General features: G+C 43.3%; 2 protein-coding genes across 3 annotated transcripts; both read left to right on the top strand.

Annotated features, from left to right (window-relative positions):
• Positions 1-1,473: 1,473 nt before the first annotated feature.
• On the top strand, positions 1,474-12,280 carry LOC139389611 (polyadenylate-binding protein-interacting protein 1-like). Its single transcript, XM_071136458.1, has 11 exons — positions 1,474-1,870; positions 6,586-6,734; positions 7,085-7,282; positions 7,406-7,518; positions 7,622-7,733; positions 8,055-8,180; positions 8,412-8,518; positions 8,723-8,837; positions 9,046-9,100; positions 9,183-9,264; positions 10,408-12,280. The coding sequence occupies exons 1-11, from the start codon at positions 1,681-1,683 to the stop codon at positions 10,493-10,495; spliced, it is 1,335 nt and encodes a 444-aa protein (XP_070992559.1). The 5' UTR covers positions 1,474-1,680; the 3' UTR covers positions 10,496-12,280.
• A 385-nt stretch (positions 12,281-12,665) lies between these two features.
• On the top strand, positions 12,666-27,017 carry c30h5orf34 (chromosome 30 C5orf34 homolog). Of its 2 annotated transcripts, none has more exons than XM_071136497.1 (11): positions 12,666-12,994; positions 13,074-13,163; positions 13,396-13,692; positions 13,822-14,099; positions 14,234-14,335; positions 14,557-14,677; positions 17,370-17,461; positions 17,775-17,844; positions 18,520-18,602; positions 18,769-18,815; positions 25,378-27,017. In XM_071136497.1, exons 1-11 carry the CDS (start codon positions 12,785-12,787, stop codon positions 25,581-25,583), a joined length of 1,596 nt encoding a protein of 531 aa, XP_070992598.1. In that variant the 5' UTR covers positions 12,666-12,784; the 3' UTR covers positions 25,584-27,017. The 2 variants fall into 2 exon arrangements, with proteins under 2 accessions (XP_070992598.1, XP_070992599.1); XM_071136498.1 differs by having other exon boundaries at positions 12,708-12,994; positions 13,399-13,692; positions 25,378-26,635.
• Positions 27,018-27,155: the final 138 nt, after the last annotated feature.

Below are 27,155 nucleotides of genomic sequence, written 5' to 3'. Positions count from 1 at the left end.
ATGACTCCAACCTAAGTGTATGTAAACTTCCGATTTCACCTGTATTATTATTATTTATGAACTGTTTCTCCCCACCCACTTCCTCCTTTAATTGTCATCAAATAGTCTAATCAATGACAGCTGTCAGATGTCAGATCAAAAGACTAAGGGGAGAATGTTAACACCACGAAAGTCCCGTGCCTCTCTCATCCTGTTTTTGAACATCTAATTGTATCTATGTAAGGGTGTGCAATTGGGAAAAGAGCACAAAGTGCGTGCAAAACTAACATGAAAGACAGAACGTTTCCAAAATTCCCAGATTTATCCCATTTAACTAGAGACCGTGATTCCTGGTCTGGAGCTACTGTGAAGATGCTTGGAGCTACTGCAGGAGGCCAGGGATCATGATGGTATTTGCTTTGAGCTTGAACTGCTCATATTGTCCCTGTAATTATGGTTTATGGACTCACAACGAATTATCAACGCTTTTGAATTTTGCAATGCAATCCAACATAGGGTACTGTAGCATCGCTCGCTATATGAGTCATATTACAATTCCCAACTATCATGGTATTGGTGCAATGCATAGGGTGTTTGCTTTCCTGCCCCTCATGGTTTGCTTCCCTGCTCCTTGTGGTTTGCTTCCCTGCTCCTCGGGGTTTGCTTACCTGCCCCACCATTTGCAAGAATACTAACAAATGTATTCCTGCCCAGTCCAAAATTAACCCCTATCGGAGCTACTAGTGTGTGCGGCTTTTCCTTTAAACTAATTGCACTGAACACACACAGTGCTGCTGTTGGCTATACCAACTCTAGCTAGTCTATTACTCCTTTGTGGATTCCTAAAGGTATTGTCATCTTTCATCTTGTACGCATTCCCAGGACTTGTAAATGTTTGAACTCCCTCCAAGACACCCATTTTGCAATAACAGAAAATAGGGGCCGTAATCTTTTATCAAAGTGGGTCTCCACATTTCTGCAAGGTGTATGATCTTTGACATAATGTGATCCAGCTTTGGGAAACAAGTGGAAAATGACTGGAGGCTAAACAATTAATGAATGCCTCTTCTGAGTTCTGGTGTAACACACATGGCTATAGTGGGCAGCTACTGAGAAAGCAGGGGGAGAGCGGCATATGTGAGGGTTGGTTTGATCCACAGGATTCTGATTCCACTCTCTGATGCATCTGTAGTTTTATTGTAGAATGGGAGGTATGTGTTTATTACTTGAACACCCCACTCGCTTTCATTGCTGAAGAAACTGCGTCACATCTAACATGATGTTAGATAACACATACAGTATGTGTATTAGCTAGTTAAACATACTTTCATGCTTCAGACAGATCAAAGTAGGCTTCCTTTGACTTTTTTCCAGGCTATTCAGTACGCTCAATGAGGTATAGGCTCTGCACTGTTGGTGCTCTACCGCTCCTCTCCCGTAGAGGGCGACAACACGTTCACACGGTTATAGATCATCTCAGCCGATATCGGATTTGTTGAAGGAAGTAGCCCTTACAGAAATATGTTGTAATATCCGTTCGAGAACATAAAGTAGCTGGCTTGCTAGTAAATATGGAAATGAGGGAGGGTGAGTGAGGCCAAACTAAATAATTCCGTAACAAGTGATTGGAATTGCCAAACCATCTACGTTTTTTATTTTGCGCCTCACCGAAAAGGTCATAACACAAAAAAAGCAACAGAGATGACTGAGAATTTCGACCGAGCTCCAGGCGCTGGTAGAGCCCATATAAAGCCAAGAAGCCCCGGCCTTGCAGATGTAGGAGACGGGGACGCCACATATGTTTTCAACCAGCGTGAGCCTCTTCGGCAACCTCGGACTTCTCCACCTTTGACTGAGAACAACCCAAACCATAGTGAAGCTATCGGCGGAGGTAAGATTTTCTGCCGGATCAACTTTGCATTTACCCATTCGCATTACCTGGCTATGTGTGTTAACAAGTTAGATAGGTAACTAGCCCGAACAACTAATTGTACTAGGCTAACATTGTCGCTCCCGGTGCTAGAGCGACCGAGGTAAAGACAGTTTGATATATGCAGTTGAGGAATATTCAATGTACCAACACTACATGTACTAGACATTCCCACATACAGTATTTTTTTTATTTTTTATTTCACCTTTATTCAACAAGGTAAGCCAGTTGAGAACACGTTCTCATTTACAACTGCGATCTGGCCAAGATAAAGCAAAGCAGTGCGACACAAACAAGAGTTACACATGGGATAAACAAACATACAGTCAATAACACAATAGAAAAGTCTATATACAGTGTGTGCAAATGAAGTAAGATTAGGGAGGTAAGGCAATAAATAGGCCGTAGTGGCAAAATAATTACAATTTCGCAATTAAACACTGGAGTGATAGATGTGCAGAAGATGAATGTGCAAGTAGAGATACTGGGGTGCAAAGGAGCAAAAAAAAGAAATAACAATATGGTGCAATGATATGTAAGCTGCTCTGATAGCTGATGCTTAAAGATAGTGAGGGAGATATGAATTTTCAGCTTCGGTGATTTTTGCCATTCATTCCACTCATTGGCAGCAGAGAACTGGAAGGAAAGGCGGCCAAATGAATAATTGGCTTTGGGGGTGACCAGTGAAATATACCTGCTGGAGCGCGTGCTACGGGTGGGTGCTGCAATGGTGACCAGTGAGCTGAGATAAGGCAGGGCTTTACCTAGCAAGGACTTATAGATGACCTGGAGCCAGGGGGTTTGACGACGAATATGAAGCAAGGGCCAGCCAACGAGAGCATATAGGTTGCAGTGGTGGGTATTTTGGGGGTGTTGGTGATGAAATGGATGGCACTGTGATAGACTGCATCCAATTTGCTGAGTAGAGTGTTGGAGGCTATTTTGGAAATGACATCGCCGAAGTCAAAGATCGGTAGGATGGTCAGTTTTACGAGGGTATTTTTGTTATCATGAGTGAAGGATGCTTTGTTGTGAAGTAGGAAGCCGATTTTGGATTGGAGATGCTTAATATGAGTCTGTAAGGAGAGTTTACAGTCTAACCAGACACCTAGGTATTTGTAGTTGTCCACATATTCTAAGTCAGAACCGTCCAGAGTAGTGATGCTAGGCAGGCAGGCAGGTGTGGGCAGCGATCGGATGAAGAGCATGCATTTAGTTTTACTTGCATTTAAGAGCAGTTGGAGGCCACGGAAGGAGAGTTGTATGGCAATTGAAGCTCGCCTGGAGGTTAGTTAACCTCTTATGGGCAGGTAGCATCCCACCTGGCCAACATCCGGTGAAATTGCAGAGTGCGAAATACAAACTACAGAATTATAAATATTTACCTTAAATAAAATCACAAATTAAGCTTAATTTTGATGTATTAACTTCTTGTTAATCCAGCTGCTGTGTCAGATTTCAAAAAGGTTTTACGGTGAAAGCACACCATGCGATTATTTGAGGACCGCGCCGTGCGTACAAAAGCATGAAAAACACATTTCAACCAGGCAGGTGCGCCACGAAAGTCAGAAATGGCGATATAATAAATGCCTTACATTTGATCTTCTTCAGTTGGCACTCCAAAAGGTCCCAGATACATCACAAATGGTCCTTTTGTTCGATAATGTCCTTCTTTATATCCATAAAAATTCAGTTTAGCTGGTGCGCTTCAGTCAATAATCCACCCAGTTTCCCTCCATCAAAATGCATACAAAATGAATCCCAAACGTTACTAATAAACTTTTCCTCACAGACATCATTTTAACAGTTTTAGAAACTTTAATCTACCAATTATATACATATCCTAGCTTCGGCCCGAGAATTGATCCATGTGGCACCCCCATAGAGACTGCCAGAGGTCCGGACAACAGGCCCTCCGATTTGACACACTGAACTCTGTCTGAGAAATAGTTAGTGAACCAGGCGAGGCAGTCATTTGAGAAACCAATGCTGCTGACTCTGCCGATAAGAATGCAGTGATTGACAGAGTCGAAAGCCTTGGCCAGGTCAATGAATTCGCTGCACAGTATTGTCTTTTGTCGATGGCGGTTATGATATCGTTTAGGACCTTGAGCGTGGCTGAGGTGCACCCATGACCAGCTTGGAAATCAAAATGCATAGCGGAGAAGTTATGGTGGGATTCGAAATGGTCGGTGATCTATTTATTAACTTGGCTCTCGAATACATTTTAGAAAGCCAGGGTAGGATAGATATAGGTCTGTAACAGTTTGGGTCTAGAGTGTCTCCCCTTTTGAAGAGGGGGATGACCGTGGCAGCTTTCCAATCTTTGGGGATCTCAGACGATACGAAAAAGAGGTTGAACAGGCTAGTAATCGGGGTTGCAACAATTGCGGCGGATAATTGTAGAAAGAGAGGGTCTAGATTGTCTAGCCCAGCTGATTTGTAGGGGTCCAGATTTTGCAGCTCTGACAGAACATCAGCTGTCTGGATTTGGGTGAAGGAGAAATGGGGGAGGCTTGGGTAAGTTGCTGTGGGGGTGCAGAGCTGTTGACCAGGGTAGCCAGGTGGAAAGCAAGGTCAGCTGTAGAAAAATGCTTATTGAAATTCTTGATATTTGTAGATTTATCGGTGTTGACGGTGTTTCCTAGACTCAGTGCAGTGGGCAGCTGGGAGGGGATGCTCTTATTCTCCATGGACTTTAGTTGTTCCTGAACTTTTTGGAGTTTGTGCTACAGGATGCAAATTCCTGTTTGAAAAAGCTAGCCTTTGCTTTCCTAACTGCATGTGTATATTGGTTCCTAACTTCCTTGAAAAGTTGCATATCGCGGGGGCTATTCAGTGTTTATGCAGTACGACAAAGGATGTATTTGTGCTGGTCAAGGGCAGTCAGGTCTGGAGAGAACCAAGGGCTATATCTGTTCCTGGTTCTACATTTTTTGAATGGGGCATGCTTATTTAAGATGGTGAGGAAAACACTTTTAAAGAATAACCAGGCATCCTCTACTGACGGGATGAGGTCAATATCCTTCCAGGATACCCTGGCCAGGTCGATTAGAAAGGCCTGCTCGCTGAAGTGTTTTAGGGAGCATTTGACAGTGATGAGGGGTGGTCATTTGACCGCTGACCCATTACGGACGCAGACAATGAGGCAGTGATCACTGAGATCCTGGTTGAAGACAGCAGAGGTGTATTTAGAGAACAGGTTGGTCAGGATGATATCTATGAGGGTGCCCAAGTTTACGGATTTCGGATTGTACCTGGTAAATTCCATGATAATTTGTGTGAGATTGAGGGCTTAGATTGTAGGATGGCTGGGGTGTTAAGCGTATCCCAATGCAGCGTGTTCCGATTCCTCCTCCTCTTTCTGTCCAGCAGGGTCAACCAAAAACACTTGGCCTGATGGTTCATGCAGATACTGGGGAAGCAATATAGAAATGTATTGATCCCTTAAATGATTTCACTATTAAATGACCCATATCACAACCCTCATACCTCTTCACAAACATGTACCTAAATCAATTTTGGAAAAAGGATTTTACTCACAAAAGATGTAGGAATTTATTTTCCCAGTTAGAAATAGGCCATGCATCAAATAACTATTTTCATCAGAAAAGTGAACTGTCAAATGCACTATTGCATTTTGTAAGTTGTCTGCAGGTGGCTTGTTGTGAATGCACTCAAATATCAAGTCATTATCAGGTTATGTAAACTGTGTTCTAATACTCAACATAGAAGGATTTGTCTTAATGTGCAGTATATAAAAGTGATGCTATGAAAATGACTTTTTCACGTTATCAAGCTCACTCTGACAAATCCCTGCCTTTTACTGTGATTAAAAAGAGCATATGAAACATTGTTTTTCATGAGGCCTACCTGTGTGCCTTCCTTTAAGCACCTCTATTTGAACACCTCTCCTGTCCTTGATGCATAGCACATGCAGCCAGTTGCGGCTCTTTTCAGTGTCCATGTGAAAGATGGTTATTGCGAGGCTGTTAACTTTAACTCTTTTTTTTTTTGACAACCATGTAAATGAAGGCCTGCAAAGCTTACAGATTTAAGTCTAATAGCATGAGATGAAAGTAGACTAACATCAGAGTGTGTGACTATGAAGGTATAGTCAGTGGACATTCTGAACCTTGTTTGAAGTCATTAGGTCACATGACCAAGGAGCTATTGACATCTTAAATGTAGAGAAATTTACTTTGTTTACACTCCCTAACTAATTCAACTAGGAGTACAAACTGCTGCTCAAATTTCCACATGTTTATTGGCTTTGGAAAGTGTATTAATGTCCAACATTACGACACTTATTTGGAGTCTGTAGCTCAAGTGGTTTGAAAGCTATTGAGGTTTGAAAGCACTAATATCCGTTGAATATCCAACTTGAAACTGTCTTTACCTTGGTGCTAGAGCGCCCAAACTGTTGTTGTTTAAAACACCCCTAGAACACTTACCTAAATAGCTAACTAACTAGTTGCACCTGTCACTAAATTTAAAAGTCAGTGACTTAGCTGCTAAATGAAGCTCAAGGACGGCGGCCAAATCACGTCACATGACAAGCCTGGTCCCTGCCACTGAGTGTCCCTGTTACAGGGCAAGCACATTACTTCACGTGCCACCCAGACCTTTATTGCTAGTTACATGTTCTTAAAATACATTTTAATTTGCTTCCTCAGAAAGCAGAAGCCCAAGCAAACCCCACCAATTCATTCACAACCACAGCACTCCTGCCTCCAAAGTGAAAAGTGTGGACTCTCTGGTGAATACCTCCATTCTGTCAGCGAATGCACCGGAGTTCTACCCTGCTAGCTTCTCCCCCTATGAGGTATGAAAGCAGTGGTCCAGGAAACCCACCCAGGGTGCAGGCTTTTGTTCCAGTCCAGTACTCCTAACACACCTGGTTCAACTAGGGTAATCACTAAGCCCCTTATTAAATTACATCTGGTGTGGTGGTGCTGGGTTGGAACAAAGTCTGCACACCCTGTAATAATGGATAATGACGGATTGGGTTGCCTAGTGTCTTGGTGACTGCACTTTACATTATAAGGACCAAACTAATCAATCACCTCATCCACAACTAATGAGTAGCTCTCAGCTGGAGGTACTGGCTGTAGCTACTAGCTAGTTTCTATGTTTTTCACTTATCTTCTATTACCAGTGTTCTCCATTTTAAAGGAATCAGTTTCGGAGGATGGCAGTGATGGCTATTATACTGAGATGACATTGGCTGAATTGGTTGAGGAGTTTCTCAGCTACCTAAACTCCTCGCCGGGGTCCTTTGAGACGGACATTGAGCACATGGTAAACATGCTGAACAGCTGGGTTACTACTGAGGAGACGTTGCAAGAACTGGTGGAACTCATCTACACACAAGTATGTGTATCAACACACACACGGTTCGGTCATCTACGAGCGACGTCTATACTGTAGTTTACTGTATTTTGTTTTAGTGTCATTTAAAAAAATGTGTTCTGTTCATTTTGTTTATTTTTGCAGTCTACTGCTATCCCCAATTTCTCGTACACGGGGGCAAGGCTCTGTAACTTCCTGTCTCATAACCTCGTACTCAGCCCAGCAAGTGGAAACTTTCGTCAGCTTTTACTAAAACGGTGAGCTTTGTTAGTATAATTTCATCACCGTCTTCACCACAAGAAACCCTTGTAGCCATTTATACAGAAACCCCCTCTCTTGCTCTGTGTCTGGGTGCTGTAGGTGTCGGACAGAGTATGAACAGAGGGACGTAGCGGTGCGAGGAGACCAGGAGACACAGAAGAAGTTCCAGGCCTATGTGCTCTTTCTGGGGGAGCTCTATCTCAGACTGGAGGTGAGCAGGAGCACCTTTGTCCTGTCCCAGGATTTTGGGGGTATTTATGCATCTGTTGAATTGAGCTGAATTTAATTTGGTAAAAACATATACAGCAAAATGTACATTGTATTCCAGAACAAAAGCACTTAAAAGTATCCATTAAAACACTTATTTCCCAAGTGACACTCGATTTTAAAAACTATTTCCATTTCAGCCCCTCACAACTTTGACACTTGCCTCCCATAACCCAACCTCTTTCCATAACCCCTCCCCTAGATCCATTTTGAGTTGATAATAAACCCTAGAGAATGACAGAACCTGACCTCTTGGTTGTCTCAGGTAAAGAGTGCAAAGGGGCCTCCGTCCCGAGCTGAGATCCTGCTAATCGCCCTGAGGGAGCTGATGAATGCCCTCTTCTCTAACCCAGTGGATGGAAACCTCATCTGTGCTGTCAAACTGCTTAAGGTGATTTTACAAGTTTTCTGATCTCTAAATTCAAGCTGACTCAGGGTTCCACGTCATCTGTGGTACAGTTATTTACTGTGTTTCAAGAGAAATCTGCAGGCCATCATCTCAAGTGAATTGAAAATATTGTATTGTATTACAATGTAATAATGTTTATTGTTAAGTTTGTTATAATGTGAAAGACAAATTCCCCTTTGTTGCATTGAAGTTTATCTGTGATGTCTTCTGTAGTTGACCGGCTCGGTTCTGGAGGATGCGTGGAAAGAGAAAGGGAAGTCTGACATGGACCAGCTAGTCCAGAGGATTGAGAACATTGTACTGGACACCCAGTGCAGCAGGTGTGCATGTGAGAATAAAGAGACTGTTTAGTAGAAACACTCTTGTCAAAACTACCTCTGCCAAATGAATGCTTCTTAGATTGGATTAGATAAAAGCTGGTTGTATGAATGAATGAATGACTGACTGTCTGTGTGAAGGAGATGTTATTGGTGCTGAGTGAGTGATTGGTCCAATGAATATAGGACTGTCTGTGTGTCCATCAGAGATGTGAAGCAGATGTTATTGCGGCTGGTGGAGCTGAGGTCTAGTAACTGGGGCAGAGTCCATGCTGCTGCTGCTTCTGATGCTACACCTGACAATGACCCCAACTACTTTATGGTGAGGAGTTGGGGCTAGAAAACAACACTACTCCCTCCATCTAATCTTCTATACTTCTCAAGTTTCAAGCCAGCTCCCAGCTTTAACCCGTGATCCAAAAGGAATTGGCACCGATCTACCATTTTGGGAAACTGGTTTAGATGTTCACATTTTAATTTCATGCCTACTAACCTTTTCACCGCTGTTCTTTGTGTGTTTCTCCTCTCAGAATGAGCCTACGTTCTACACTGCAGACGGTACTCCCTTCACAGCAGCCGACCCTGGTGAGTATATCGACATTATTCATCAAGGTAAAACCCTGCAAAAGCTTTGCATTGTCCCTAAAGGTATGTTTTTGTGTTACAGAATATTCAGAAAAATACCAGGAGATCCTGGATCGGGAAGACGACTGTTTCCCAGAGGACTGTGAAGAGAATGGAAATGAATCGTGAGTATAGCTAAATGACAAATGTACATGTGTTAATTGTCTATACCGTGATTAGTTGTGGTCATGATCTTTGCTTTTTCAGTGGACTTGGTTGGTTTCTCGTGTGAGTCATTGTGATACTGAATCCGTAAAATATATGTATCTGTGGATCTAGAATATTCCTCTGTAGTTCTAGAATGCTATTGTGTAGTTCTTGAATATCTCTCTGCAGTCCTATAATTTTTTGTGGGATCCAGTCAAACACACCAAATAGGTCAGACAATCCAGTGTCGTAGTTACTAATACACTGTAGGATTGGTCTTGTGACCTTTTTCCCTCGCCCATATCATGTGTCCATATGCCAAGGTCACATGACCTGAGAGCAGCGTGAGGTCGTTCACTTGTGGGGCCAGTATGGGTCAGTGTGATTGTCTTGCCCACAATGCAACAGGGGAAGCCAGAGCCTCTGATTCAGACTAGTCAGCAGATGGACCAGAAAGGGGGCTTAGCTGACCCCTGTCTACCCCTCACTCAACTCAAATGTTATTTGTCACATGCGCTGAATACAACAGGTGTAGTGTAGACCTTACTGTGAAATTCTTACTTTCAAGCCCTTAACCACCAATGCAGTTCAAGAAATAGTTAAGAAAATATTTACTAAATAACTAAAGTAAAAAGTAACACAAAACAATAACGAGGCTATATACAGGGGTACCGGTACTGAGTCAATGTGCAAGGGTACAGGTTAGTCCAGGTCATTTGTACATGTAGGTAGGGGTAAAGTGACTATGCATAGATAATAAACAGTGAGTGGCAGCAGTGTAAAAAGAAAGGGGGGTCAATGTAAATAGTCCGGGTGACCATTTGATTAATTATTCAGCAGTCTTATGGATTGAGGATAGAAGCTAAGGAGCCTTTTGGTCCTAGACTTGGCAATCTGTTACTGCTTGCCGTGCGGTAGCAGAGAGAACAGTCTATGACTTGGGTTACTCAAGTCTTTGACAATTATTTGGCCTTTCCACTGTTTGTGTTTGTCTTTTCCTTTGAAGGACTGTGACTTTGATATTTAGTTGTACACTGAAACAAACCTGTATATAACCTTCATGAATTTGCCTGCACTTTATTCAGTTAATTCTTAATGAATATAAAAATGTTGTGTTCCAGGTCATTCAATGACGAGGATGAGATGGACCCTGAGATCGAGGAAGCTTTTGAGAAGTTCTGCCTAGAGTCAGAGAGGAGACGACGATGAGAGCGCTGCGACAGACTGAGCTGGCACATACCTTTTGTGTTCGACATGCTGGAATGTTTGCGACTGGAAAAAGATCTAAGAACTAGCCTTTTTTTTTAATACAGTTTGCTCTTCCTGGCAGTTCACAGATTTTCTTCTGGATTTATGTTGGTTGGAAGATGGGGACAATCAACTGCATCAATAATCCACTGAGTTATACGGACTGTTCTGAGTTTGTATTTTTTGGGGGGTGGGTGGAGTTCCTTCTCTGCTTTTGCTTCTTTCAGAAACACTTATTTCCCTTGGTCTTCGTCTTAACGCCACAGGGAAAATGTGTGCTGTGGATTTGAAACACTGTTTACACAGCCACCATAAAAACCCAACTCTAGATATAGAAAGAAAATATATTTTTCTTCCTGTCCACACTCAGTGACCCATATCATATTTGCGCATTCACATTGATGTAGCCTCTGAAGTAGCACACAGATGCAATGCTCATTTCCTGTTACTTTCCATTTTGGGGTGGTTGTCCTGATAACTGCAGGCAATTGGCAAAAAAACAAACACTATAGAGCAAAAAATCTGATATGAGCATCCAGAATGAGGGCACATAGATAATCCAGATGGTATCAGGAATTGAGGTCCACATATGGATGTGTTATTAATCTGAAGTCGAAAGACCAGATTCCATGGGGTTTTGTGGTGTTTACACATTAGGGAAAATAGCAGATGGGTATCAGATGTGCAAGTAATTGACAATCTGAATGGGCTTCCTATGTAAACATATCTCAACAGCAGAGTAGCAAACTAACTGTATAATAAATGACAGAACAGGGTTCAGCTCCAGGAATACTGCAAGGGCTTATTCAGTTGGAGGCGACACTCAGACTTGCAGATACAAATGTGATGTATAGAATGGACACTGCACTGCATCGGATGTTGCTACAGGGTACAACAGGGTAAATAAATACAGTATTCAAGAGAATTGTATGTTCTCTATAGTACATCAGCTTTCAGTGTATAGAATGTTGCACTACTGAACTCCAGGGCCATTTTGTTAATTATACATCTGTGAGGAGTTGGCCATCTATTTCAGTTTGATGGTCAACCACCCATTATCAGTCTATGCATTTTAAGGTGGTGGATTTGTGCAACTAACAAAGGAGTTTAAAGTACTGAATACAGGCAAGTGGCAGCAAACTGGCCATAAAAGAGAACACAAAAGTTACTTCAACTTTAGGGGTGTTTTTGTTCTCCCTTTTACAGGCTCAAAGTAGCGTTTTTAGAATGTGAAGTTATTTCACAGAATTGTTGAGTAGTACAGTTCTGTCTCTTGCTGGGAAGTGGGAACGGGGTCATTTTGAATCCAATTTGTCTGTTGAACAAGGCTTTAACACCTTTGCAGTCGGCAGTTTGGAACTGATTAAGAGACCGCTGCAACAGAAATCTCTCAGGACGGATTCCACAATATATTCTTATTTTTTTATCATCATCAATTGATGAACCCCATACAAAGGAATGTTTTTTATAAGTTTGTAAATAATATTAATAGTATTGTTTGTCTGCAATAAATTCTTCATAATATGAATATTTCACACACTAGTCTAGCTAGACATCGATCATATTGGCGACAGATGTTCATGTGAATATTCTAAAATCTGCATTGAAACAATATGCACATTTTCCCACTAGTGTTTGCCGCAAACAGACTTGTTGCTGATAAAAGTCAGTGCGTGATGACATGGTGTACACAAAATGTACTTTTTTGCTGAAAATTTCAAGTACCAAATAAAATCTCAAGTTTAATGTGTTTCTTCACATTTTCAACTCTACCGATAGTTTTGTCACACATACTGTTGTGTTAAATAGCAGTTGTGCCTACTCTGGCCTTGTTATGTGCGCTCTAGCCAACAGCTCGCTGATACAGTGCTGGTAGGCTAGTCTACATGATGACATTATTATGGATTAGAGCAAGAATATTTGTCAAATGGCAGTCAAGCATCGATCATCATGTCACCAGAATAAGACTCGATATTTATTGGAAAGGAGCATCAAGATCGCCGTGCACTTTCACCATCCTGTGAAATGCATAACTTACAGATGGACTTTTAGTGTGTGGCTTCTTTCAATATACGCGTTACCTGAAAAGCTCAGTAGGTGGCGCTATACTCATTTTGGTCAAAGTATGTGCAGTAGAAGAAGCAGCAGCAGCCAATAGGAGCACACCTTTCATGTAGCGCAAATTTTGTTGTTGACAACAACGCGATTTGGTTTACTATCTAGCTAGCTGGAATATATAAAATAACATTTATGATGACCAGCAGCAAAACTAATATCGGTTTGATGATCATGTACAAGGATGAGTCGGTGGACGTCCGTTACGTAGATGATTCCCGTTTGCACTTGTCGCCCTGTGGCTCGGAGTTCATGTTGGAGAAAGCCCCTACACGATCTGCACATCCTCTTCAGTCTAATGAGAAGGTTCGACAGAGGACCAGGTTCGCCACCAGCAGCTACAAGGTAGCTAACCTCAACAGAACCCAATCTCATAATAAAAACAACCCATATGTTTGCCAATCCTGATTTGTCAATATTCCAGGACCTGATGCTTGGTGCTTTGGAGTTCAGGAACGAGTATGCAACACGACCTTACCTGCCTGAAGAACTCATCTCGGACGACCACAGAAAGGTAGCTAGCTAAACAAAGTTTTGCTAACTATTCGTTTTTTTTGCAGAAGAAAGAAATGAATTACCACATTATGCCTACACTTAATTTTTGTGTAATTGGGACATTTTTAATACACATCACACAATTTCCCCTGTCTAACAGGACATTATTTTGCCCACAGTTGTCCACTTACCACAGGAAACTACCTAGTTACCTTTCACCATTGAGATTGTGCTTTTCACCTCGTCTACAGCAGGTCTTCAGCATTGACCCTGAGGTGGAGTGGCCTGCATGTTATTCCTGTACTGCCGAGGTGGGATTGAACCGAGAGATCGTCGTCAGTTCAGTGGAGCGGAGTGCCAGTCTGCTGCTTTCTTCCTCTGGAGAGGAGTTCTCTGTAAACTTCACCTGCAGACTTAGTCACAACCAACACCACAGGCCTCGGAGCCGAGACCCAAATAGGTCTGTCACTGAACACATACAGCAAGACAACCAAACCTGTAGGCCAAAGACTCCATCTCAACAGAGTGACGCCTGTGCTGAGCAACAGGTAAGGCTTGCAATGCTCAAAGTGCTCCGGATTCTTGAATGTTGTTTATTTTTAATTACAATGTCAATGTGGTTGTGTGAAGCCAATGGTACGTTTCTTTATTATTCTGACAAACTTGTATATTCAAAGCAAGGAGAGGTATACCTGTCCACCAGAGTGGTCCAGCACCACTCTGTCTCCTGTGTTCCTCTGGTGTGGCGCTACCCTCTGTCTCTGGCCCTTCACCTCTGGCGCGCCCAGTCCCAGCCCTCTGGAGAGAGGAACAGGGGGGAGACAGAAGAAGAGACAGCCAGGGGGAGAGACCAGACTGAGAGAGCAGTGACAATGACAAACACATCTAGAGGAGAGAGGAGGTCTCATCTACCCCAAGCCCTGCCTCTCAGATGCCCTTCCCCTCATCAGCACAGGTTGATTGATTGATTCATTTTATTTTATGATATGAAAATAGACAAAGATATTACTGCCAAATCTGGTAGTGTATAATTATCTGCATGTAAACATCTAGCAGTAAACTGTAGAGATGCATGTATTTTTACTGTAGGTGGAAGTCCATGTACTCTCTGGTCCAAGATGAACAGGAGGCAGACCAAGACCTCCCTACAGAGTTGGTTAAAGTGGTGTGGTGCCAAGGGGTGCTGTACAGGTACCTTTCTGCAGGATGATACGTATTCACATGACTTTATTTGAACAGGCTACTGTTTCTTGTTATATATATATGATTAGTAAATGAGATACTATATTCATAAATCATAGAAAGCATGTGACATCTCACTGTTTAAAAAAGGGTGGTTGACCAACCTTGTGTCCAGTTATTTTCTTCTGTCTAACCATTACATCCTGTCTGTCTGTGTTTCTCTTGTCCAGGATAGTGGATGGAGCCATCCCAGTTGTGGAGGTTTCTCCAGGGGATGGTTCAGTCATCAGGTCTAACGGAGTGCTGGCCAGCTACTTCACCCACCACAGAGCTGGCCCTGGCCCTGGGGAGGTACAATACGTCACCTAATCCAGGGTTTCTGTTAGCCGGTAATAGCCGGCTTTTGGCCAATAAAAAAAAACAATTATAATAGAAAAAACGATTTAATAAAGTTGGCACCGGCCAATTGTCCGGGAGAAGAAAAAATCACATTGTGAAAAATGCTTTTTAGCCTATTAATTGATGGAAATACATTTGAAGTCAGAAGTCTGCATACATAGCCAAATACATTTAAACTATGTTTTTCACAATTCCTGACATTTAATTATAGTAAAAATTCCCTGTCTTAGGTCAGTTAGGATCACAACTTTATTTTAAGAATATGAAATGTCAGCCTCCCCCTTTTTCCTCCAAACAGAACGATGGTAATTATGGCCAAACAGTTCTATTTTTGTTTCATCAGACCAGCGGACATTTCTCCAAAAAGTACCATCTTTGTCCCCATGTGCAGTTGCAAACCGTAGTCTGGCTTTTTTATGGTGGTTTTGGAGCGGTGGCTTCTTCCTTGCTGGGTGCCTTTCGGGTTATGTCGATATAGGAATCGTTTTACTGTGGATATAGATACTTTTGTACCTGTTTCCTCCAGCATCTTCACAAGGTCCTTTGCTGTTGTTCTGGGATTGATTGGCACTTTTCGCACCACAGTACATTCATCTCTAGGATACAGAACGCTTCTCTTTCCTGAGCGGGATGACGGCTGCGTGGTCCCATGGTGTTTACACTTGCATACTATTGTTTGTACAGATGAACGCGGTACCTTCATGCGTTTGGAAATTGCTCCCAAGGATGAACCAGACTTGTGGAGGTCTACAATAGTTTTTTCTGAGGTCTTGGCTGATTTTCTTTTGATTTTCCCATGATGTCAAGCAAAGAGGCACTGAGTTTTAAGGTAGACCTTGAAATACATCCACAGGTACACCTCCAATTGACTCAAATCATGTCATTTAGCCTATCAGAAATTTCTAAAGCCATGACGTAATTTTCTGGAATTTTCTAAACTGTTTAAAGGTACAGTCAACTTAGTGTATGTAAACTTCTGACCCACTGGAATTGTGATGCATTGAATTATAAGTGAAATAATCTGTCTGTAAACAATTGTTGGAAAAATACTTGTCAAGCACAAAGTAGATGTCCTAACCGACTTGCCAAAACTATAGTTTGTTCACAAAAAAATTGTGGAGTGGCTGAAAAACGAGTTTTAATGACTCCAACCTAAGTGTATGTAAACTTCCAACTTCAACTGTACCAGTTGATGTCAATACATTTGACTTGTCATGCTTATCGGTCTTTAAGTTAATTTGCCTAATTTAGTGGAATATAATTGGCGTGTGTTTTCAGCATTTTCATTATGTATGTTATTTATCACACGCATACAGATACAGAGCCTTTGAGTGGAAAATCTGTCAGATGCTGCAGCATCTCAAACATAGGCAACGGAAGGCAGGCTTCATCAGTGTGTCACACATCACTTTGCAATGAGCTGTTTGCATTTTGAAAACTGAATGTTTTAATATGTAGTATGAGGCATGTCTTACCCTGCTTCAAAGTAGCCTCGCCAAAATCAGACCATATCCGTGGAGGCAATTTTTATATATATATATATATATATATATATATATATATATATATATATAAACTTTTGTTTATTGTCCAGTAGCCAAAAGCACAATCCTAGTCATATTAGCAAACCATGCTAGTTGATCCATGTTAGACCTACCCTCTTTCTACATGTTCCAACGGCTATTTTCATCTCAGTCACATATAAGCGCTCCTGTGCGGTGCCCTTTTGACAAGTGTTTTCCCACTAACTGCATTATGGAACGAACATTTGCACATAGTCTACTGCCTTGTGCGCATTGCTATCTCTTAAACTATTATTTCTCAACATTATATCAGAATTTTAAGTTAAAGGTTCTAATCTGTTGCATGATGTAGCCTAGTCCTATTGGTTGTATGAATTTAGGATCTATCGTCCTACAACTGTCCCAGAGTCTGTTTTGAAATAGGCTACTTCTTTCTCGACAAGCTGACCAATAGAACAGGTTAACTTTTCTACAATGGGGATAGTAGATTGACAGGCTAGTGATTTTTGCGGTTCGGTGCTTGTCTTGTTTCCTAAGGTAAAGTAAATGTGGACAGTTATTCTCACATCTTCAAAGTGCAAATCGGAATTCGTTAAAGACATCCTAGACTTACGTGTTCTTATCTAAATGTGATTTCTGTCATTCTGAGCACCGTGAATGGACATTCTAATCAAGTTACCCACTCAATGCATATGGGGCCGGTAAATGTCCTGTAAATTAAAATCCTTTCGGTCAAATGTCCTGCTCCAGAAACCCTGACCTAATCACATTTTTAAAATGACATATTTACTCTTGAGCGTGCCGGTACAATAGCTGTTGATATTTTCTTACTTGTGCTACCCAGTGTTCACCCTGTAATTTGAACCCTGCACAGAGTAGCAGTCTGTCATGTCATTTATGCTGGCTATATCCTGTCATGTGCTTACATGCAGTAGAAAGACATGTTTTGTTATTACCATATCATACTGATTGTATGGCAATACAGACTTTTACAGATGCTTCCATGATTAATTGTGGAATCTTAAACAGTTTTGGGATGCTGACACACATCTAATAGTATGTGTGTAGTTATGTTTTAGGACCGAGTGATGGCATTGCTTATGTTCTGGTGTTTCCCTCAGGTAAAGGATGTGACGTACCACCTAAGCAGCCTCCCCCCTGACACACCTGGGCAGGTCTACTCTGTGTGCTCTATGGTGACTCGAGCCAGCAGGTGAGGTACTGCCGTAGACTACGGCCAATGTGGTGTTGTCTTGCTAAAGACAACGATGTAGATAGTGTTGCACACCTCTAGACTTCAGGCAGTGCTACCTTGTTATTAATCATCAGAAACATTTTAATGATTAATTACTGTAAATCAACAAAACTGTTCATAGTTGTGGCCAATTCTATTTTAACTTCAAATTTTATTCATGAGTACCCTCCAATATTATTGCCTTTGAGTTTTTTTGAGTTTGCAAGAAAGGCATTTGACTGTAATTGTGCATGTAACATTCAAAGTTGAAAGTGAAACATTGTTTTGACAGGATCCTGAACTGCTACAACCAGGTTAGACACTCTCTAAAGCTCCCTGCTACACAGAGCTGCTACAACCAGGTTAGACACTCTCTAAAGCTCCCTGCTACACAGAGCTGCTACAACCAGGTTAGACACTCTCTAAAGCTCCCTGCTACACAGAGCTGCTACAACCAGGTTAGACACTCTCTAAAGCTCCCTGCTACACAGAGCTGCTACAACCAGGTTAGACACTCTCTAAAGCTCCCTGCTACACAGAGCTGCTACAACCAGGTTAGACACTCTCTAAAGCTCCCTGCTACACAGAGCTGCTACAACCAGGTTAGACACTCTCTAAAGCTCCCTGCTACACAGAGCTGCTACAACCAGGTTAGACACTCTCTAAAGCTCCCTGCTACACAGAGCTGCTACAACCAGGTTAGACACTCTCTAAAGCTCCCTGCTACACAGAGCTGCTACAACCAGGTTAGACACTCTCTAAAGCTCCCTGCTACACAGAGCTGCTACAACCAGGTTAGACACTCTCTAAAGCTCCCTGCTACACAGAGCTGCTACAACCAGGTTAGACACTCTCTAAAGCTCCCTGCTACACAGAGCTGCTACAACCAGGTTAGATACTCTCTAAAGCTCCCTGCTACACAGAGCTGCTACAACCAGGTTAGACCATGCACATGTTTCATCCATCCATACAGTTGTGTTTGTTAGTCGTTTGTGTATTGCTGCATTGAGATGCATTGTATTTCTCTCTCTGTGCAGGAGACCAGTTCAGAGCCCTTTATACAGGAAGTACACATTTCTGAGTCTGGTTACATTAATACCACTGAAACCAGACAAAGCAGGTAAGATAAAGGAGGTCTATGTACCAAAACCATCAAAGTTTAGACATTAATGCTCAGCTATGTTGTATTGAGTGAAATGTATTTTTAAATGGTAGAACTGTAAGTGTTGCGCTTGCTAGCATAGCAATTTTTTGCTTAGTAAAATATTATTTGTTTTCTGTTTCAGGCCTAACTGTGTTGCTGAAGAGCTGGAGAAGATCAAACGCTTCAACTGTATCCTTAGTGTCACTATTCTGGGTGGTTTTTGTGGGTAATAAGCCAGGGTAGGGTACATAACTGTTTCTGAATTCTACAACACTATCTACATCGTTGTCTTTAGCAAGACAACACCACGTTGGCTTAGGAAGAAACAGACCAGGCTAATGCATCCAGGCTAACAGCTACAGTGCCTTCAGAAAGTATTCAGACCCCACACTTTGTGTGTTACAGCCTGAATTTAAAATGGATTACATTTAGATTTAGTGTCATTGGCCTACACACAATACCTCATAATCTCAAAGTGGAATCAGGTTTTTCGAAACAAGTATTCGACCCCTTTGTTATCACAAGCCTAAATAAGTTCAGGAGTAAAATTGTGCTTAACAAGTTACATAATAAGTTGCATGGATTCACTCTGTGCAATAATAGTGTTTAACATGATTTTTGAATGACTACCTCAGCTCTGTACCCCACACATACAATTATCTGTAAGTTCCCTCAGTCGAGCAGTGAATTTCAAACACAAATTCAATCACAAAGACCAGGGAGGTTTTCCAATGCCTCACAAAGAAGGGGACCTATTGGTACTGTAGATGGTGGGAGACATTTAATATCCGTTTGAGCATGGTTATTCATTACACTTTGGATGGTGTATCAATACACCCAGTCACTACAAAGATACATTTAACCTTTATTTAACTGGGCAAGTCAGTTAAGAACAAATTCTTATTTACAGTGACGGCCTACAGGCATCCTTCCTAACTCAGTTGCCGGAGAGGAAGGAAACCGCTCAGGGATTTCACCATGAGTTCAATGGGGACTTTAAAACAGTTACAGAGTTTAATGGCTGTGATAGTAGAAGACTGAGGATGGTTCAACAACATTATAGTTACTCCACAATACAAACCTAATTGACAAGGTGAAAAGAAGGAAGCCTGAACATAAATAAAATATTCCAAAACATTCTGGAAATTATTCAGACTTTTTCAAAATGTTGTTACGTCACAGCTAGGGATGCACCGAAATGACATTTTTGGCCGTGTCATGCGTAGGTGTAATAGGTGGCAGGGAAGTCAGACGCAGGAGAGTCAAATGGAGTGTAAAATGGAGTCTTTTAATAAAGTCCACGGAGTATGCTCCATAACACTAAATGTACATAAACATGGGTACGAGGACCCGACGCACACCTATACAACAATCACACTACACTGACAAATAAAACAATCTCTGACAAAGACATGAGGGGAAACAGAGGGTTAAATACACAACAGGTAATGAATGGGATTGAAAACAGGTGTATGGGAAGACAAGACAAAACCAATGGAAAATGAAAAAAAGGATCAATGATGGCTAGAAGACCGGTGACGTCGAACGCCGAGCACCGCCCGAACAAGGAGAGGCAACGACTTCGGCAGAAGTCGTGACAGTACCCCCCCCCCCCTGACGCGCGGCTCCAGCTGCGCGTCGACACCGGCCTCGGGGACGACCCGGAAGGCGAGGTGCAGGGCGATCCGGATGGAGACGGTGGAATTCTGATAACATGGAAGGATCTAACACGTCCTCCACCGGAACCCAGCATCTCTCCTCCGGCCCGTACCCCTCCCAGTCCACGAGGTACTGAAGGCCCCTCGCCCGACGTCTCGAATCCAAAATGGATCGAACAGAGTACGCCGGAACCCCCTCGATGTCTAGAGGAGGCGGAGGAACATTACGCACTTCAGCCTCCTGGAGCGGGCCAGCCACCATCGGCCTGAGGAGAGACACATGGAACGAGGGGTTAATACGGTAATGAGTGGGTAGTTGTAACCTATAACATACCTCGTTCACTCTCCTCAGGACTTTAAACGGCCCCACAAACCGCGGACCCAGCTTCCGGCAGAGAAGGCGAAGGGGCAGGTTTCGGGTCGAGAGCCAGACCCTGTCCCCTGGTGCGAACACTGGGGCCTCACTGCGGCGACGGTCTGCGCCAATTTTCTGGCGCCTTATGGCACGCTGAAGGTGGACGTGGGCTGCCTCCCAGGTCTCCTCAGCGTGCCGAAACCAATTGTCCACCGCAGGGGCCTCGGTCTGGCTCTGATGCCAAGGAGCCAGAACCGGCTGATACCCTAACACACATTGAAAGGGAGTAAGGTTAGTGGAGGAGTGACGTAGCGAGTTCTGAGCCATCTCTGCCCAGGGCACGAACTTCGCCCACTCCCCCGGCCGATCCTGGCAATAAGACCGCAGAAACCTACCCACATCCGGGTTAACTCTCTCCACCTGCCCATTACTCTCGGGGTGAAAACCTGAGGTAAGACTAACCGAGATCCCCAGACGCTCCATGAACGCCTTCCAGACCCTTGATGTGAACTGGGGACCCCGATCAGACACTATATCCTCAGGCACCCCATAGTGCCGGAAAACGTGTGTAAACAGGGCCTCTGCAGTTTGTAAGGCCGTAGGGAGACCGGGCAAAGGGAGGAGACGACAGGACTTAGAAAACCGATCCACAACGACCAGGATCGTGGTGTAACCCTGTGAAGGTGGAAGATCGGTCAAAAAATCCACCGACAGGTGTGACCACGGCCGTTGAGGAACGGGTAGAGGTTGTAGCTTACCTCTGGGCAGGTGTCTAGGAGCCTTGCACTGGGCGCACACCGAGCAGGAAGAAACATAAATCCTCACGTCCTTAGCTAAAGTGGGCCACCAGTATCTCCCGTCAAGACAGCGCATCGTCCGACCTATCCCAGGATGACCAGAGGAGGGTGACGTGTGAGCCCAATATATCAATCGGTCGCGGACAGCAGACGGAACGTACAGACGACCAGCTGGACACTCAGGGGGAGAAGGCTCTGCACGTGACGCCCGCTCAATGTCCGCGTCCAGCTCCCACACTACTGGCGCCACCAAACACGAAGCTGGGAGTATGGGAGTGGGATCCATGGACCGCTCCTCTGTGTCATACAGCCGAGACAATGCGTCTGCCTTAACGTTCTGGGAGCCTGGTCTGTAAGAAAGAGTAAACACAAAACGAGTGAAAAACATGGCCCACCTTGCCTGGCGAGGATTCAATCTCTTTGCCTGCCGGATATACTCCAGATTGCGGTGGTCAGTCCAGATGAGAAAAGGGTGTTTAGCCCCCTCAAGCCAATGCCTCCACACCTTCAAAGCTTCTACGACAGCTAACAGCTCCCGGTTCCCCACATCATAGTTTCGCTCCGCCGGGCTGAGCTTCTTAGAAAAGAAAGCACAGGGGCGAAGCTTCAGTGGCGTACCCGAACGCTGAGAGAGCACTGCTCCTATCCCAGCTTCGGATGCGTCCACCTCCACTATGAATGGCAAAGAGGAATCCGGATGAGCCAGCACAGGCGCCGAAGTAAACAGAGTCTTCAGGTGCTCAAAAGCCCTGTTCGCCTCAGCCGACCACTGCAAGCGCACCGGGCCCCCCTTTAGCAGTGAGGTAATGGGAGCTGCCACCTGACCAAAACCCCGGATAAACCTCCGGTAGTAATTGGAAAACCCCAAAAAACGCTGGAACTCCTTTACCGTGGTTGGAGTCGGCCAATTACGCACGGCTGTAATGCGGTCGCTCTCCATCTCCACTCCTGAAGTGGAAATCCGATGCCCTAGGAAGGAGATGGATTGTTGGAAAAACAGACTTGTCAGACTTGACATATAGATCATGCTCCAACAGGCGACCAAGCACCCTGCGCACCAGGGACACATGCTCGGCGCGTGGAGCAGAGTATATCAGAATATCATCGATATACACCACTACACCCTGCCCGTGCAGGTCTCTGAAGATCTCATCTACAAATGATTGGAAAACTGATGGAGCATTCATCAACCCATATGGCATGACCAGGTACTCATAATGACCTGAGGTGGTGCTAAATGCCGTCTTCCACTCATCACCCTTCTTAATACGCACCAGATTGTACGCACTCCTGAGATCCAATTTTGTGAAAAAACGTGCCCCGTGCATTAACTCAATAATCGTATTGATCAGAGGTAGCGGGTAACTATATTTCACTGTGATTTTATTAAGACCTCGATAATCAACGCACGGGCGTAAACCGCCATCCTTTTTTTTCACAAAAAAGAAACTCGAAGAGACTGGTGAAATGGATGGCTGAATGAACCCCTGATGCAGGGATTCAGAGATATATGTCTCCATAGCCTCCGTCTCCGCTTGCGACAGGGGATACACGTGACTCTTGGGATATGCAGCGTCTACCAGGAGATCTATCGCACAATCCCCCAGTCGATGGGGTGGTAATTGAGTCGCCTTCTTTTTACAGAAGGCGAGAGCCAAATCGGCATATTCGGGGGGAATGCGCACGGTGGAGACCTGGTCTGGACTTTCCACCGTAGTAGCACCAACGGAAACCCCTAAACACCTACCTGAGCATTCTCGCGACCACCCTGTGAGAGCCCTCTGTGGCCAAGAAACAGTGGGGTTATGACAAACTAACCAGGGTAGGCCTAGCACCACAGAATACGCAGGAGAATCAATAAGGAAAAGACTAATCTTCTCCTTGTGACCCTCCTGCGTTATCATACACAAAGGTGCGGTTACCTCCCTGATAAACCCTGACCCTAATGGTCGACTATCTAAGGCATGAATAGGGAAAGGCAAGTCGTGACAGGCCGATAACCGATATTTAACATTTTACGGCCTTTTCAGCATTCTAGTACAGTTAAATAGTTAAACACACACACATGGACGTCTATCAGGTTCAAGTCCGGGCTCTGACGTGTCCCGAAGCCACTCCTGCGTTGTCTTGGCTGTGTGGTTAGGGTTGTTGTCCTGTTGGAAGGTGAACCTTTGCCCCAGTCTGAGGTCCTGAGCGCTCTGGAGCAGGTTTTCATCAAGGATCTCTCTGTACTTTGCTCCGTTCATATTTCCTTCGATCCTGACTAGTCTCCCAGTCACTGCCACTGAAAAACATGCCCACGGCATGACGCTGCCACCTCCATGCTTCACCTTAGGGATGGTGCCAGGTTTCCTCCAGATGTGATGCTTGGCATTCAGGCCAAAGAGTTCAATCTTGGTTTTATCAGACCAGAGAATCTTGTTTCTCATAGGTGCCTTTTGGCAAACTCCAAGTGGGCTGTCGTGTCTTTTACTGAGGAGTGACTTCCGACTGGCCACTCTACCATACAGGCATGATTGGTGAAGTGCTGCAGAGATGGTTGTCCTTCTGGAAGGTTCTCCCATCACCACAGAGGAACTCTGGAGCTCTGTCAGAGTGACCCTCGGTTTCTTGGTCACCTCCCTGACCAAGGCCCTTCTCCCCTGAGTTTGGCCGGGCGGCCAGCTCTAGGAAGAGTCTTGGTGGTTCCAAACTTCTTCCATTTTAAGAATGATGGAGGCCACTGTGTTCTTGGGGACCTTCAATGCTGCAGACATTTTTCTGTGCCTTGACACAATTCTGTCTTGGAAAACTACGGACAATTCCTTTGACCTCATGGCTTGGTGTTTGCTCTGACATGCACTGTCAACTGTGGGACATAAACAGGTGTGTGTGCCTTTTTCAAATCAATTGAATTTACTACAGGTGGACTCCAATCAAGTTGTAGAAACATCTCAAGGATGATCAATGGAAACAGGATTGTCCTGAGCTCAATTTCAAGTCTCAAAACAAAGGGTCTGAATACTTATGTAAATAAGGTGTATTTAATCAATTTTAGAATAAGGCTGTAATGTAACAAAATGTGGAAAAATGGAAGGGGTCTGAATACTTTCCGAATGCATTGTACATCTGTTTGCAACATGGCACTAAAGTAATACTGCAGAAAATGTGGCAAAGCAATTAACTATTTTTCCTGAATACAACGTGTTATGTTTAGGGCAAATCCAATACAACTAAGTACCACTCTCCATATTTTCAAGCATAGTGGTGGCTGCATTATGTTATGGGTATGCTTGTAATACTTAAGCACTGGGGAGATTTTCAGGATAAAAAAATAAACAGAATGGAGCTAAATCCAGAGGAAAATCTGGTTGTCTGCTTTCCAACAGACACTGGGAGATTAATTTACTTTTCACCAGGAGAATAACCTAAATCACAAGGCCAAATATACACTGGAGTTGCTTATCAAGAAGACAGTGAATGTTCCTTAGATTTGTAGATATAAGTAAAAACTATGGCAAGACCTGAAAATGGTTGTCTAGCAATGATCAACAACCAATATGACAGAGCTTGAATAATTTATAAAAGAATAATGGGTAAATGTTGCACAATCCAGGTGTGGAAAGCACTTAGAGATTTAACCAGAAATCACTGCCAAAGGTGCTTCTACAAAGTATTGACTTCGGGGTTTGAATACTTATGTAAATTAGATATTTATGTTTTTAATTTTCAATACATTAGTGAAGATTTCTATGAGAATGTTTTCACTTTGTCATTGAGAGGTTGTGTGTGTTGATGGGTGAAGGGGGGGGAAATAACAATTTTAATCAATTTTAAATACAGGTTGTTAAACAATGTAAAATAAGTCAAGGGGTATGAATATTTTAAGGCACTGCACCTGTCCTTGATTAACAATAGGCTAATCAGTGGATGATGTGTGTTCTTTAACCAGCTCTACCCAGTTCTGTTGGATAACAGTCATCTTCTTAAAGCCCAGAGGGGTTCTACAGTGGTGGGCTGTGGTTCTAAAGAGCACGTGGCCCACTGTGAGCCGATCAACGAGAGCATCGCGGAGGCCCTCCAGAGAACCTCCAAAACCATCCAGGATATCGACAACCTCCTACTTTCTAGAGACACCGTCATGCAGGGCAGCGGATCATACATGTGATGTCGGGTTTGCTGTCAGAAAATACTTATTGCAAATGAGGAACATGTGAAGCAGTCAGTTATTCATTGGTTTCAGTATCACTAAGTAAGCATTGTCTAGTGGCAGTTTCATTGCTTTACTTACAGTTGAAGTACAGACTGCAGGAAAAAGAAAATCGTTTTCCATTATTGTGAGGCTCAGATATAGGTCAAGGTGTCTAACACTGTCCTCCAGCTCAGCAACAGCCTCAACCCATGTGTGGTTAGACATAGTGGTTAGACCAGACTCTGAAAGACGATGGTTGTGGTGTGTTGAAGCTAGGCAACAGTTTGTTGAAAAATACTTGTTGTCCATCTTATTGCAATTCCTGTACTGTCTTCATCTGATATCATGAGGCGTATTGTACAGTGACAATCACAAGTAAGAACGATTTTAAGTCATCTGTCGTGTCCATTTCACCTTGTTGTCAGTGCTTTTCGAAGTGGACAGTTTAATAAGTGCCATGATTCCCCATTTTGAATCACTCATCAGTTCATGGTGGTCTCACTTCAGTAGGACTGGAAAGAAGAACTCTGAAGGAAGTGGCTGGAAATGACTAATGTTTTGTGTTGTGCTATACAGGATGTGTGTCATTTATACTCTACAAGGTGTTGAAAGCGTTCCACAGGGATTCTGGTACATATTGACTCCAATCCACAGTTAAGTTGGCTGGATGTCCTTTGGGGGGTGGACATTCTTGAAAACCCCAGCAGCGTTGCAGTTCTTGACACAAACGGTGCACCTGGCACCTACTACCATACCCTATTCAAAGGGACTTAAATATTTTGTCTTGTCCATTCACCCTCTGAATGGCACACACACACAGTCCATGTCTCAATTGTCTCAAGGATTAAAAATCCTTCTTTAACCCTCCCCTTCATCTACACTGATTGAAGTGGGTTTAACAAGTGTCATCAATAAGTGATCATAGCTTTCATCTGGTTCACCTGGCCAGTCTATGTCATGGAAGGATGTTTTGTATTCTTAGTGTATGTTCATGAATAAAGCCAAACTGTTCAGAATGTCTTACAGTAGAATAGGCTAGTTGTGTTTTTGTACTGCTGATGATGTGAGTGTTTAGCACTGAGGAAAATGCTATTGAATGTCTACCACCAGCAATGGGAGGGACTGTAGAAACTAGAGAGCTGTGATGAAAAACTTGTATTACTGCTTTCTCCTCAGAGAATCATGGTGGTCACACTTTCTCATGTCACTTAAATTATTAAGTGACAAATATGATGGCCAGACCACATCAACGCAATTATTTTCCTACAAGCCTATGGATTGCTTATACATAGAAAAGGAAAAAGTATTCATCCCCCTTGGTGTTTTTCCTATTTTGTTGCATTACAACCTGTAATTTAAATAGATTTTTATTTGGACTTTATGTAAAGGACATACACAAAATAGTACAAATTAGTGAAGTGAAAAAACAGAAAAGTGGTGCATATGTATTCACCCCCTTTACTATGAAACCCCTAAATAAGATCTGGTGCAACCAATTACCTTCAGAAGTCACATAATTAGTTAAATAAAGTCCACCTGTGTGCAATC

Source organism: Oncorhynchus clarkii, chromosome 30 (genome assembly GCF_045791955.1).
Source record: "Oncorhynchus clarkii lewisi isolate Uvic-CL-2024 chromosome 30, UVic_Ocla_1.0, whole genome shotgun sequence".
NCBI classification, from domain to species: Eukaryota; Metazoa; Chordata; class Actinopteri; order Salmoniformes; family Salmonidae; genus Oncorhynchus; species Oncorhynchus clarkii.
The sequence above is the reverse complement of the archived record's forward strand: the minus strand, read 5'-3'. Positions and strand labels throughout refer to the sequence as shown.

Bases quoted from the DNA above. Each gene is read 5' to 3' on its own strand.
- c30h5orf34 (XM_071136497.1), top strand. From the start codon at position 12,785: ATGATGACCAGCAGCAAAACTAATATCGGTTTGATGATCATGTACAAG. The intron at 14,336-14,556 runs GTACCTTTCTGC...TCTCTTGTCCAG, and splicing joins TGCCAAGGGGTGCTGTACAG to GATAGTGGATGGAGCCATCC. The intron at 14,678-17,369 runs GTACAATACGTC...TGTTTCCCTCAG, and splicing joins CTGGCCCTGGCCCTGGGGAG to GTAAAGGATGTGACGTACCA.
- LOC139389611 (XM_071136458.1), top strand. From the start codon at position 1,681: ATGACTGAGAATTTCGACCGAGCTCCAGGCGCTGGTAGAGCCCATATA. The intron at 7,734-8,054 runs GTGAGCAGGAGC...TGGTTGTCTCAG, and splicing joins AGCTCTATCTCAGACTGGAG to GTAAAGAGTGCAAAGGGGCC. The intron at 9,101-9,182 runs GTGAGTATATCG...TTTGTGTTACAG, and splicing joins CTTCACAGCAGCCGACCCTG to AATATTCAGAAAAATACCAG.